Source organism: Eulemur rufifrons, chromosome 2 (genome assembly GCF_041146395.1).
Source record: "Eulemur rufifrons isolate Redbay chromosome 2, OSU_ERuf_1, whole genome shotgun sequence".
NCBI lineage: Eukaryota > Metazoa > Chordata > Mammalia > Primates > Lemuridae > Eulemur > Eulemur rufifrons.
This window is the reverse complement of record NC_090984.1, coordinates 94,960,295-94,975,141: the sequence shown is the minus strand read 5'-3', so window position 1 is coordinate 94,975,141 and position 14,847 is coordinate 94,960,295. Positions and strand designations below refer to the sequence as shown.

The 14,847-nt window shown below is 35.6% G+C and overlaps 1 protein-coding gene across 12 annotated transcripts in view; it reads right to left on the bottom strand.

Annotated features, from left to right (window-relative positions):
* Positions 1–14,847, bottom strand: part of GPHN (gephyrin) — a 540,339-nt gene that overhangs the window by 34,939 nt on the left and 490,553 nt on the right. For all 12 annotated transcript variants that reach the window (XM_069487828.1, XM_069487899.1, XM_069487867.1 and 9 more), the window contains one exon: positions 9,359–9,480. In XM_069487828.1, the coding sequence (XP_069343929.1) occupies positions 9,359–9,480 (122 nt within the window). The remainder of the gene's footprint in view (positions 1–9,358; positions 9,481–14,847) is intronic.

The following is a 14,847-nucleotide window of genomic DNA, read 5'->3' as shown; positions in this document are numbered from 1 at the left end:
TAGAAAAGGATTACTGAGTTCCAGGCAAGATTGATGAAAAAACAGAAACCTAAGTATGTACTGGTAAAATTTTGTAATTTCAAAGACAAAGAGAAAATCTTACAAACTGCCTGACAGAAAGATTGGGCTACTAAAAAGGAAAAATAACACTGGTTTTTTAGACTTCTTACCTACAATACTGAAAACTAGAAAACAATAAATTAACATCAACATATCTCTGAAAGAAAAGGCACACAACCCTGAAATACTATACTCACTTAGAAACCATTTATCAATCAGAATAGAAGAATGATATTTGTGAAAAGTCAAAAATTCAGATAACAATTGACCAAGTAATGTTTTGGAAAAATGACTGTAAAGAGAATAATGAAACAGAAAAGAGACCTTAAAATAGGGGAAGATGGAGGAGACCAAACAGTAGTGAAATATATACACATACACATATTCATTTATAAAAATATGTAGCTAAATCTAAGTGGATAATGACTAAGCTGAGGAATTATAATTATGTAATAAATATGGATTCTCAAAGTTGTAGAGATATACTGCAAAAGAAAACTTAATAATAGTCTAGAATTATTAATAAAAGCACTAGTTCAGCATTACCTAAAAGTTGAGGGGTGGAAGGAGATGGGGGAAATATAAGTATTCTAAGGTCTCATCTTATTGGTGTAGGGGGTTCATAGGAGAAATGGGAATGTGTTGTAAGAGGGATATAGTTAATACTTTGTTTTTATATAATAGAGGATAAATATATATTTGATTATAAGAAATTAGAAAGAAAACACAAGGGGAATGGTATAGCATAATTTTCAAAATAATAAGGGAATAAAAGGTAATAAATAGTACCTGGGTCAGACCAACATTAGGGAAAGGAAGAGGAAGAAATAATAAAGTTGTGTAGACAGTAAACAAAAAGTAAGATGAACGCAAAAACATCAAGGGAATCATTTATAGCAAACTTCCTGGTAAAGCAAAAAATTTATGCTAAAATCAGAGTTACAGTAATTTAAAGCAGATGTACGATTGCCCTTTTTTTTTTTTTTTTTTTTTAGCTCAAATTCTATTTTAATGGTATCTATAAGGGACACTTAAAGAGACGAAAGATTGAAAATAATGCGTAGGACAAAAAGTCACCAGACAAATGTAAATAGCAAAAAAGCAGGAGTGTCAATATTAATGTCAAAATGGGATTTAAAGTTAAAATAACTTAAATGGATAAAGAGTGGCAACAAATTGTGATAAAAGGCAAATTTTAAAGATGATACAACAGTATATAACTATCTCACAAGACAAGTTCTCATTTCATCCAGTCTGCATGGTTGTCCTGCCAAATCCTTGCACATTGAAGGCACTCAGTAAACGAGCTGAATGAGCCATGATTTCAAGTCACTCTCTCCACAGTAGCTTTGGGAATAAATAGGTTTAGTTATTACAACTGTAATTACATTATGGACAAATAATATTGTCTGGGGATAGAAAAAGATATTACTTAACATATATATAGCCATAATAGTACTTTCTTTGAGAAGGGATTAAGATGAAACAAGATTGTGTATTCAAATATCTGAAAGGCTGTAGAGGCAGTCATCTTATTTGGTGTTGCTTCAGAGGGCAGAATTAGGACTAAAGGATGGGAGAAATAGGGAGAAAGACTGGCTCAGTGTAATGGAAAAACATCTTTATTATAATAGCCATTCAACAATAGAATGTGCTGCTTCGCGAGGCAGTAAGATCTTTCTCATTAAAAGAATTCAAATAAAAACCTGATGATTTGCTGGGTGCGGTGGCTCACGCCTGTAATCCTACCACTTTGAGAGGCTCAGGCAGGAGAATCACTTGAGCCCAGGAGTTTGAGGTTGCAGTAAGCTGTGATGATGCCACTGCACTCTAGCCTGGGAGACAGAGCAAGACCTTATCTCAAAAAAAAAAAGAAAAAAAAAAAGAAAACAAACAAAAACCCCCCAAATAACAAAAAACTTGATAGCTAAGTGTTAGAGATTTTCCTTAACACCTTTACTGGGTGAAAGACTGGACTAGCTAACATCAGATGTTCCTCTTGATTCTAATATATTGTGTTCAGTGTGGAAATACCCAAAGTTACATAACACAATGACTACTTTCTCTTCACACATAAACTAAAGGCTAGAGGGAGAAACTGATCCAATCCTTGCAATTGCATCTTGTAGATCATGCTCTTCTCCCTCTCACTTTTTGAACATAGGAACATTCTACTATTTGACCTGAGTGAAAAAAATAAAAGCATCTTTTCTTCCCAAAGCCATGACATTCATCTTCAACTTGGGATATGGCTACCAATATTAATAGTACTCTCCCTAGAGTTTTAACTTCATCACATAAGCTTGAACTTAATAGAAAGGTAGAAAAAAGAGAAAGGAGAAGCATATTTCAAAATAAATGTACTAGAGAATGAATGTGGCTTTCTCAAAACTATATTAACTAATCATTTTCTGTGAAGGAGGAGAATATATCTGGAGGGTATGATATCTTTTGAACACTGTATCTTTTCAGATTTCACTCTGATTAGCTTTGGGGGCCCACTTTCAGTTAAGACTTTTTTTGCTTTCTAAAATTTTCATCTGCCTAAATTACTATAATCCTGATTCTGGCAAAAAGTTCTTTTTGCTTTACCATGAAGTCTGCTATGAAATTCAAAACCAAGACAGAGCCTTTATCCAAGTTTAGGATTTATGAATTTCAGAATATTCAGAATGCAAATGCATTTTTATTTTAAAATATTTTATATAAACACACAGATGGACAACAGCTGCTAATTAGTTTCCTATTTCATCTGTTATACCAACTGCAAATTGTATCATTTTAAGATGAATGAAGATGACAGTCAGATGGTGAGAAAAAGTTCTAGGATTTGTAGATTAAGGAATAGTTGCAGTTAATCATACCAAGATAACAAAAATAGCTCAGGACATATATTAATCATATCCTAATTCCTTCAGAAGTCAAGGATAAATTCCTCAACTGTAAACGTTTTCTGTGTCTACTTCATGTATGGAATCAAGCTACGTACTATAGAGAGCCATCATTTTGTCCTTCCTCAGTCTCACTGAGTATTCTGTATTACAGAGTCACATAAAGAAAAAAGAAAACATCAGCATGGTCCTTGCCTTTAAGTTTACAAGTTAGTACAGAAAACATATGAAAAGAAATTTAGGAAAATGATTGAAGTAAGTAATTACATTGATATCATTGAATTAAAATATTAATATATTAATTAAAATGAAAAAATATATAAGGAGAAATGGTAAGTGGGACAAAATGATCAGAATTGGTTTGAGATAATTAGGAAAGGGTTTCTGGAAGATATTACTTTTTATGAGGTTAGGGTAGGAAAACAATTTCTAAAGCTACAGTAATACCTAGAGGTTATTCTTAGAAGAAACAAATATCAACTATAATAGCTACTCTCAAGGATTAAGACAGGCAACTGTAGTAGCCACTAAAAAAGTCTCTCATCGAGAGTGGGAAGAATCCCTTGTTCATAAACACATGCTTGTTAAGGTAGAAAGAATATTCTTTGTTAACAAATAGAAAATGAGAGACCTCTGCTGATAAATGTTGAGAAAATGAATGTATTATGTTGACTTAAACATTAAAATTTTGCATTTTAAGCAGTAAATGGTATTTATTCCATAAGCGAAGCAGGCAGTTTATAAAGATGACAAGAACCAATTAAATTCAGATCTAAATTCTCCTTGATGATTAGAAAATTCCTATTTTAAGAACATTAGGTAAGCACTAAGAATTTAGGACATGTTTGGTTCACAAATTGGAAGTTGTAAGGCTTTGCCCAAATAACAACTGTACTGTTAAGTCTGCCTTGATAATTCCTGCTAAATGTGCCAGTTTTATAAGAAGCCAATTTGCTATCTCAGTACTTGTTCCTCTTCTGCTTCTTGCTTTAATGTGAAGAGGCATCTTCACAAATTGGCAGCAGCAAAAGCGGGCAATTCAAATCCCAAACACCAATCTGTGACACAGCCAAGCAAACCCAACATGATTTGAGTAGGGCAGGCTTCTGTGATGGCAATTTTCCAGGTAGGGGAACCCTTTTCTTAATTGTGAGTATTCCCCAGCCCTTCAGGCCTTCAAAGGAAGAAGGTCCAGGTTGGCAGTTTGGAAGCTTTACTATTGAGCTGTCTTAAAGTTGATGTAGAAATATAAGTAACTGAATAGTTAAAATCAGTTTTAGGGATTATGTTAATATAAGCTTTAGGGATTATATTAATATAAGCTCAACTAATGCTGGACTTTATTTTAAAAAGTTTCCTCAAGTGGATTCTGTGTATTTGGATCATAATTACTGCTGTTATACTCAAGAGGTAAATGTATAAGATCTTCTTTTAAGTCTGAGGGAGCAGCTCATCAATTTTTAAAATTAAAAGTTTGCCAGATCCATTTGGAAGCTCTCCCACCGAGATCCTTTTCATCAGAAATATAAAACAAATAAACCGCAGCCACAAAGCTTTACATTGTGCACTTTTTGGGGATGTGTCTTAGTTACTAATGCAATTCTGTTGTCAGTGCCATACTTTCTGGCCTGCTCCTGTGGCTAAGGTTTTTGGACTGACTTTGAAGGGATCCTGAAAGATTATTCTGGACAGTGTTGTACAGGTGGAATAGTGGCAGCTGGTTTCATGGAAAGAAGATGATATAGGAAAAGATGGGAGGGCCGTCTAATCTAGGAGATGTACCCCTATTAAGTGCTATGGACATAGTCGTTACCAAGACACACTTTATTCTAGCCCTCATGGAGCTTATTGTCTGGTGGGAAACAAAATAACCCTGGCCCAGAACTAACAAATCCTTTTCCCACCCTGGTTAGGCCATACAAGATAGCAATTCCTCAAAGAAAATTTATCAGGAAATTGATAGAAAAGAAAAAAATGCCAACACAGAGAAGCACATATGTGCCCAAATGACCAATATCTTAACTAAGTTCTGGCCGCCACAGCCTTGGCTGGCACCTATAGCACTCTGTACTTATTTACCTATCCAAACTTCTTTGTTTGCCTTAGATTCTTCCCCCACAGTAGCTTATGCTGCTAGGAGGACGAAAGGAGGCTAATAGGTTATTGAACCAGCCATGAAGAAAGAAAACTAGGAAATCTACTATCCCATCTTTAAGGTAGAAATGAGATGGTGCTTAAAAGTATATAAACTCACATAAATTTGTACCAATTTGGAATGTCCAGGCTTGACTAGTTTCATATCTGGGCTGTGGATATAAGATTTGGGAGTCATCATCATAAGGAATTAGAAGGACAGAAAGCTAAGGGTGACCTATATTTAGGGAATGAGCATAGGAAAAAGAGCTACAAAAGCCAAGAAAAGATAGATTATGAATGGAGGATGAACATGAAGAAATAGTATGTTGCTAGACAGGGATATAAAATTGTAGTAAAGAGGCCTAATAGCTGGGTTTTATAGGCATTTTGTGTTTACATACACATACCATTTTGAGGCTTTGTAATCCACATAAAGATAAATCAATACTGACACTGTTCTGTTCTATCTAATACCCTTCACAATTTTTCTTTTATTTAATCCCTTTCTTTTGAATTCTACTTCCAAACCTGAGCTTAAGCTCTGGAATTTACTAAAATATTTTTACTACTGAGCTGTAATCCCTCAAAAACAGGATCTGTGTCTGTTTCAACTTTGTATCTTCAATAGTCTTTTGCTTAAAATTTATATTAGATGCATGACTGAATTTACTACCTCCTTGCTATGTCCCGTGATCCATGTACCAAAAGCTTGGTATCACTTCGGAGCTTGTTAGAAATGCAAAATCTCAGCCTGCCCCAATCATAATCTGCATTTTCACTAAGATCTCCAGGTAATTCGCATAGGTACACCATCAATACTTGCTGGTGACTGACTTAACAATGAATAAATAAATTGTATTGTTCTCCTTATTTCCATTCTCTTTCCATCATTAGCCCTTGTGATACATTTTTGTCAAATTACCTCTCTAAAATAATAGTTTATTATGACAATTCTGCTAAGAAAAAGCTTCACATTTAACTGAATGGGGTACTTCTGCCTAAATTGCAAAGCCTTTCAAAATTTGGCCTCAAATTTCTAACCAAATTTACCTGCAGTATCCTTCCACCTGAACCTCCTGTTCTAATCAGTCTGGCCTAACCTGAGTAGGTGTTCATTTCTACTTCTCTATATAGTATTTGCTTTTACTTCTCTATTTTTGTTCGTTCTGTTTTCTACTTGGATTAACACATCCTCTTTTCCTATTTAAATCCTACTCATTCTTTAATTTTTAGCTAAAATTGCACCTTTATAAAATGTTCTCTGATCACTCTAGACTGTAGTGATACTACTCTTCTGATATATTTAAATAACGTCTTCATGATGATAGCAAAGAATTATGAATTGTTAATCTCAAGAAATTTAGATTCCATTTTCACCTCTGCTGCTAACTAGTTGTATAATGCTGGCAAGTTATTTAATACTTAACATCTCCAGGTTTTAAAATTTGTCTTTTTAAAGCAAAAGACTAGGGACCCCAATAGTACTATGTTCCACATAGTGTGAGAAATTATGTCTTAGGAAATGTATTTTAATATACACATAGTATTTATAAATGAATGCTTTTCAAATATAATGGTTAACTCTCAGGTATTTTAAGTGCCCCTTCTGCAATCTTCACAGTACTATTAAAGTACCCTGTTTTAAAATAAAGGGTACAATAGGCAAAGGCACACCAGCTAGCAACTCAATTCAAATTGTTACAAAGTCTTACTCTTCTATTTCACATTGATTGCCAAAATTATGGTAGGTAATAAGAGTAAGAGCTGAAAAGTAGAATCATATACAATTTAAAAACCAGACTCAAACCTTTTTTAATGACATGAATAGAGTTGTCACTCCCTACCCTTATCTGTCATGGCTGAGTAAGTGTTCTGTGCTCTCTGATATTCTTGAGCTACTTCTCTCCCTGCTTTAAATCTAGGGTAGAGTTTCTCCCATGATTCTGCTTGTTTCCCTGGAGAGCTTCACACAGAGGATTCTGTATGGCAACATTTGCTTTCCTTAGCAAACGGCTACATAAGAATAATAATGAAGAGGATGGCAACCTTTACAGAATATCAACAGGCTGTAGATTAAATGTACCTTGTTTCCTTTGCTAAACTCCTAGCACAGATTTCCAGTAGAACAGTTATAAATTCCCTCCTCCCACATTCCACTCTGCATTCTAAACCATTCACTCTGGACCACTTCAATATAGCATTCTAAGATTGGGGAAGCCTAGATTTGCATCAATTGTTTTTTAAAAACTTATTCTCAGTTTGACATAAGGTATTGCTGTCAGAAAAAAGGGTATACACTAAAGATTTTCACAGTCTCTGAACTGCTTCTACCTGCTTATAGTTTTGTTGTTCTTTATACAGTTTTCAAGGCACATTTTGGAGTTAAACATAACATCAACGTTAATTATTAGGAAACGTCCACCACAAATCAATAGTGCAGACTTGAAACAATTAAATATTAGTAAACCAACATATGGGCCTTTCAATGGTGTTTTGGCCTTTATAGTAAGATAATGGCAGTATATATAGCATATTAAGTAACTTTTTCTTTAAAATATGAAAGTACAACAATTAGAGGGAGAATGAACAGAATTACAGTCCAGAAGAGCTTAGGGTAAAAATGATTAAAAAGCTCCTTTTAACCTTACAATATTCTTATTAGAGCTCATTAATGCACTTGGAGGTAGGGCCAGAGCCAATTGGTAGATGGGAAACAACACTAAAGAATCCAGTGAGTTTGTTCCCTGGAGTTTCAGGCTTGCTTGCCTATCTCTGTGCTTTTAAAATTCTTGGATTCATCTTATCTTTTCTCAGCAGAAGTTGATTTTTGTGTTTTAAAAAGCTATGTTTGAATCAGGACAGTTTTAGGTGCTTGAAATTTATATGAAAGAACAGGTTATTCTCAGGTCCAAATCCAAATATTGGCGCTTTTTTTTTTTTTTTTTTTTTTTTGCAGTGGATTCTTTCTACTCTCTTCGCAGGACTAGGGACCCTGAGTCAGGGTGATGCTGGTAACTTGTACACTGGCTTCATTAGCATGGCCCCTAGTTGGCTAGTTATTTAATAATGAACTTCTTTAGAACTGATCAGTCAGGTAAATATAAATGGTGAAGATTTTTAAAAGAATGACATTTGAAAATATATCAAATAGCCTCTACTTCAATGTTCTCAGAGAAAGAAAAAAAAAAAAATCAGGAGGAAAGAAGAGAACTTTAAAAGGTGAGATGACATGAAAGCTACCTTTCAGGTTATCAGCAAGGTGCTGTGTCCAAGGTTTGGACTGTGTCTAATTTGAGTGCTAGGTGAAGTTCATAGCATAGCTTGTCAGAGCATACCTTGTGAAATGATAGGGCAGAACCTCTTGAAAAGCACATTTGAGTGCTGGGAAAATACTCATCTTACAGGAAGAAGGATCATGCATAATGAGCTTTACTCAATGACAAGGTGGTAAGAGAGAAAGGGGTGATTATGGGTGACAGATTCATCATGGTACTCATCACTCAGATTTGTTTCTAGCTTTGTCTCCATGGGGCTGATGTCTGAGTATTACTAAAAGCAGGTATGCCTCTAGTGACCTGGAAATAGTACCTGGTGAAAGATAGCCCAGCAGCAGCATTGTGTGGTAGTGGGATGCTCAGAAAGCACAGATCACAGACTTGCTGTTGATCACATGGGCTATATCACTGGAGATTCATAGAAATATCTGAGGAATTTAGCAGAAGGCTGAGTTAATTTAGTTGACGGGGGTAATATGCTGTTAAAAATGGGCAATTATAGTCAATGTGCCTCCCTTTGTATTTTAAAGTGGGTGAAGCCTAGAAAAACTTGGGTTATATAAGGATACAAAAATTCATATAAAAATACTAGAAAACAGTTGTACCTAAACTTAAAAAGAATCAGGTAGTGCTAATTTTGACAATCTCTCTCTTCTCACCTATGTTTTTCTTGAAACGAGTAAAAGTGTGAATAGTAATAACACCTTTACCATTAGCTTCACTGGAATAAAGCCAACACTATTAAAAAAGATGCCTATAAACATAACACAACCATAGGAAAGTAAAATATTTTTCCTATTATTATAGACATTCCAAGAAACTATTTATCCCTAAAGGACATAAACACCTCTATATTTCTTTGGCTTCTGAAGAATGAGACAAGTGAAAATTATGATATTAAATTTCTGTCTCCTTAGCAGCAATTCCATCTAGTTAGTATTCTAAAAATTCATATTTGTACAATAACAACTTTTTAAAATAAAATCTGCTACTTACTTGTCTCCCACAATTCCCAAGTTGATTGTGGGGTAACCATGTTCCTGAATTGTTGCTAGAAGAGTTGAACGATTGCTATCTCGAATCTTTCCTGGTAAGAGGTCATCTTCAGGATTTAGCAGCTACAAAGCCAAAAATGTCACAGATTATTCTTTTAGGATAATGTTGACTATTGCTAATAAAAAAATCTACTAAACACATCTAGCATCTACAACAGTATTTGGCATGTAGAAAGTATATGACCAAAGGATCTTTGAATAAATATTGAAAGTATAGGAGGATAAGAAAATGTTCCTATAGAAGTAAAAAAAAAAAAATGCAGAAATTTCAATGGTGATTGAACAGCAGGCCAGATATCACACCAGCTTTGGCCACAATTTGACAATAATGCTCTGGAGATACTGAGCCTTCCTAGTGATTGGTTACTGGGTCAAACTAAATAAAACAATTATCTTTTTTCCTCCCTATATTATTTACCAATTTCTCATTCACTAGGAACATTTGAGGTAGTGACTGTCTGACATGATATTCTTAAGTCTGAAGAGAACAATAGTTTATCTTTTCTTTCAAGCTTTTTGATCTCTTTTCTGAAGTGGGGTCAACATCAAAGAAGTTAAACTTGGCCGGGCGCGGTGGCTCACGCCTGTAATCCTAGCACTCTGGGAGGCCGAGGCGGGTGGATCGCTCAAGGTCAGGAGTTCGAGACCAGCCTGAGCAAGAGCGAGACCCCGTCTCTACTAAAAATAGAAAGAAATTATATGGACAACTAAAAATATATATATAGAAAAATTAGCCGGGCATAGTGGCGCATGCCTGTAGTCCCAGCTACTCGGGAGGCTGAGGCAGGAGGATCGCTTGAGCCCAGGAGTTTGAGGTTGCTGTGAGCTAGGCTGACGCCACGGCACTCACTCTAGCCTGGGCAACAAAGTGAGACTCTGTCTCAAAAAAAAAAAAAAAAAAAAGAAGTTAAGGAGAGGGAGACAGATGTTTTGTCTCTCATACTAGCAAACTTAAGTAATACTTAGCTACATATACCCACAATTCCATTACTCTAAATTGAACTGACCTTTAGAGATTTAATACCTATTACTATGTCTATGGAGAAAATTAAAGAGGCTTATTCTATATTAGGATGTTCCAATGAGGTAGTAAGAATACAAAGTAGGAAGAGCTTTGAATTCAGACAGGGTCAAAATTCAAGTTGCCCAAACTCTTTTGTCTTAATTTTCTCATTAGTAAAGTATAGTTAGTAATAATAACTATCTTGTAAGGTAATTGTTAGGATTGAGATAATGAACACTCAGTTTATGCAGATAAATGTACAATAAATGTGATTCTCTTTCCTTTCTTTATGATACATGATGTTGGAAGAACATCCACTTTCCTTCCAATTGTTCTCATGTTGTTCTTCTTAGATGCTAGTACACATAAAATTAGTTTATAATGTGAACAGACTATTTGATCATAAGATACTTAAGAGTATACACACACACATATACAACTTTAATTTACACATCAGTTTTAAGATATGCTTTGATTTCAGAAATATTCTAAAGTAAAAAAAGAAGTACTTCCTTGAAGTGAGAAAATCTGGAATATTATTTCAGGAGGTTAAAGGAAAGCCTGCACATATCAGATGCTTAGGCTGTTTATATGACCAATACCCAGGGCTTCATATATCAGTTCTCCCAAACAATAACCATAAGCTACTTTAATCTTCTCTCTGACTCAGTAAAACTATGTGGCCAGATTTCTGGCTTTATGTTGGAAAAACAGTAGCTTTGCAACCAACTATCGTCTTACAGTAGGCAGGAGAAAAACTCTGAGAATCTTATTCCGTGTCACCTGGGAGTCTTCTCTCCAAATACTGGGCTAATTTAACGTAGCCAGATGCCATGTGACATTGCTACTCACTTGCATCCTTAGTCACTGGCAGTGCTTGGAAAATTGCTATTGCAATGCTAACATAGATTAATTTTCTGATCTTAATTAACACACAGTTATTAAAGTCATTATAATTTTATAAAGGCCAAGACTAGCAGCTTTTTAACTACATTAATCAAAACAGTTGCTTCAGAAAGAAAATTGTGTGGTTATATCACTTTTTTTTTCATAGCAGGGTACTGACCACCAACTAAGTGAGGTTCCCCTGTTATTAGGGTGTTTTCTTTGCCATTCATGTTGTTCTCTGTTATTTTGCTGTAAACAGTTCCAGAAATAACAGAACAATTAGAGATCACTGCAGAACCAGTTATTTGTCTGTAAAATTGACATAATGAAATAATAGCTAGTTGAATGAGAGTGTGGGTTTCAACATATGAATTATGGGGAAAAAATAAAAAAAGAGTGTAGGATTTACAGTGCATTTTATGTATTTTCAAAGAAAATATTACAGAATTAAATGAAAGACTATAAAGCTGAATACACTAGAATAAACTCCTAATTTTCCCCTTTAAAATTGAATCTTATTTTCTATTACCTTATACTTCCAGTTATCTTGGGAATAAGGCTGGAAACTTATTACAGTTAAAATACAAAAGAAAAAGAATACAAAGTAAAACAAAACATAATATTAATTTCAATTTCCTGTTTTTGGTATTGTCAATGGTGCCACTATCTTCCCAGCTTTCAGACATTTAACTTTTGATTCTTTTTTTTCCCTTTATAGTCCAATCTTTTCCCAAAGGCCTCAATCATTAAGAACATTCTAATCCATCTCTTCCTTGACCCTGCATTTTCATTTACTCTGTTACCACCCCAAACCGATTACAGGTATTTATTATATTACTTCTGAATTTGTGTAAAAGCCTTCTATTTTTTTTTTCAGCATATTATGGGGGTACAAAAGTTTAGGTTACGTATATTGCCCTTGCCCACCCCCCCCACCGAATCAGAGCTTCAAGCGTGTCCATCCCCTAGACAGTGCGCATCACACTCATTATGTAGGTATACACGCATCCCCTAACCACCCACATCTGCCCGACACCCGATTAATGTTATTCCTAAATGTGCTCTTAGGTGATGATCAGTGAAACCAATTTGATGGTGAGTACATGTGGTGCTTATTTTTCCATTCTTGGGATACTTCACTTAGTAGAATGGGTTCCAACTCTATCCAGGAAGATACAAGAGGTGCTATATCACCATTATTTCTTATAGCTGAGTAATACTCCATGGTATACATATGCCACATTTTATTAATCCACTCGTATATCGATGGGCACTTGGGTTGTTTCCACATCTTTGCAATTGTGAATTGTGCTGCTATAAACATTCGAGTGCAGATGTCTTTTTTATAGAATGTCTTTTGTTCTTTTGGGAGATGCCCAATAATGGGATTGCTGGAACAAATGGTAGGTCTACTTGTATCTGTTTAAGGTATCTCCATATTGCTTTCCACAGAGGTTGCACTAGTTTGCAGTCTCACCAGCAGCGTATGAGTGTTCCTGTCTCTCCGTATCCATGCCAACATTTATTGTTTTGGGACTTTTTGATAAAGGCCATTCTCACTGGAGTTAAGTGATATCTCATTGTGGTTTTGATTTGCATTTCCCTGATGATTAGAGATGTTGAGCATTTTTTCATATGTTTGTTGGCCATTCTGCTGTCTTCTTTGGAAAAATTTCTATTCATGTCCTTTGCCCATTTTTTGATAGGGTTGTTTGATTTTTTCTTGCTGATTTTCCTGAGTTCTAAAGAGATTCTAGTTTTCAGTCCTTTATCAGATGTGTAGCCTGTGAAAATTTTTTCCCATTTTGTAGGTTGTCTGTTTGCTCTTGTGACAGTTTCTCTGGCTGTGCAGAAGCCTTTTAATTTAATCAGATCCCATTTATTTATTTTTGTTGTTGCTGTGATTGCCTTTGGGGTCTTCTTCATAAATTCTTTGCCTAGGCCAATGTCTATAAGAGTTTTTCCCACATTTTCTTCTAGAATTCTAATAGTTTCGCATCTTAAGTCTGTTATCCATCGTGATTTGATTTTTGTGAGAGGTGAAAGGTGTGAGTCCTGTTTCAGTCTTCTACATGTGGCTATCCAGTTTTCCCAGCACCATTTATTGAATAAGGATTCTTTTCCCCAGTGTATTTTTTTTTTTTTGAGACAGAGTCTCACTCTGTTGCCCAGGCTAGAGTGAGTGCCATGGTGTCAGCCTAGCTCACAGCAACTTCAAACTCCTGGGCTCAAGCGATCCTCCTGCCTCAGCCTCCCAAGTAGCTGGGACTACAGGCATGCGCCACCATGCCTGGCTAATTTTTTCTATATATATTTTTAGTTGTCCATATAATTTCTTTCTACTTTTAGTAGAGACGGGGTCTCTCTCTTGCTCAGGCTGGTCTCGAACTCCTGAGCTCAAATGATCCGCCTGCCTCGGCCTCCCAGAGTGCTAGGATTACAGGCGTGAGCCACCGCGCCTGGCCACCCCAGTGTATGTTTTTGTCTGCTTTGTCAAAGATTAGATGGCTACATGAGGATGGTTTTACATCTGGATTCTCAGTTCTGTTCCACTGGTCTGTGTCTCTGTTCTTGTGCCAATACCAAGCTGATTTAATATCCACAGCCTCATAGTATAGTTTGAAGTCTGGTAAATTAATACCTCCCATTTTGTTCTTATTGCCTAAAATTGCTTTTGCTAAATGGGGTCTTCTCTGGTTCCATACAAAGCGTAAAATTATTTTTTCTGTATCTGTGAAAAATGATGTTGGTAATTTAATAGGGATTGCATTGAATCTGTGGATCACTTGGGTAGTATAGACATTTTAACAATGTTGATTCTTCCAATCCACGAGCATGGTATGGTTTTCCACCTGTTTACGTGCTCTGCAATTTCCTTCCTCGTAAAAGCTTTCTAATTGGCTGCCTTGCCTACAAACTATTTCCTTCTGAGAAATAAAACAGAAATACTAACTTGCAAAACTACTATTACTTGCATAACAGATAAATTGTACCAAACCAGGACATGTAATTTGAACTATCTTAAATCAACTTGTTTTTAACACAAGCTGGATCAGATCTATATCCTTAATGATATATTACTTACAGTAGTAACTATAGATAGTTGGCTGCTGATTTAACAGTAACTCCACATAGACTCATGCACTCCAAAGATAAGACTGATTGTTCCAGCAACTCACCTATTTTACAAATTCTGACTAATCTCTGTCTGGACCTTGCTTACTAACTTCTACCTTACAATTACCCCATGACCAACCACAGTCCTCAAAATCATAAAAGTACTCTTCTATATATCCCCCCTTTTGAGACACTACTGAGACTCTGTTGAAGGATAGCAGAATATGCCCCCCCAAGATATGCCCCTTTGACATAAAAATTATTTTTGAGTTGAGGGCAGTTGAGAAGAAACAGACACAAGAAAAGCTCTCTTCCTTTCCCCCCCTTGCCTAAAAGCAGGACATAACTTTACAAAGGCATCATTATGCTCCTCTCTACTAGGAGGGATAAAACTGTGGATACTTATCAGCCTGGAGATGGCA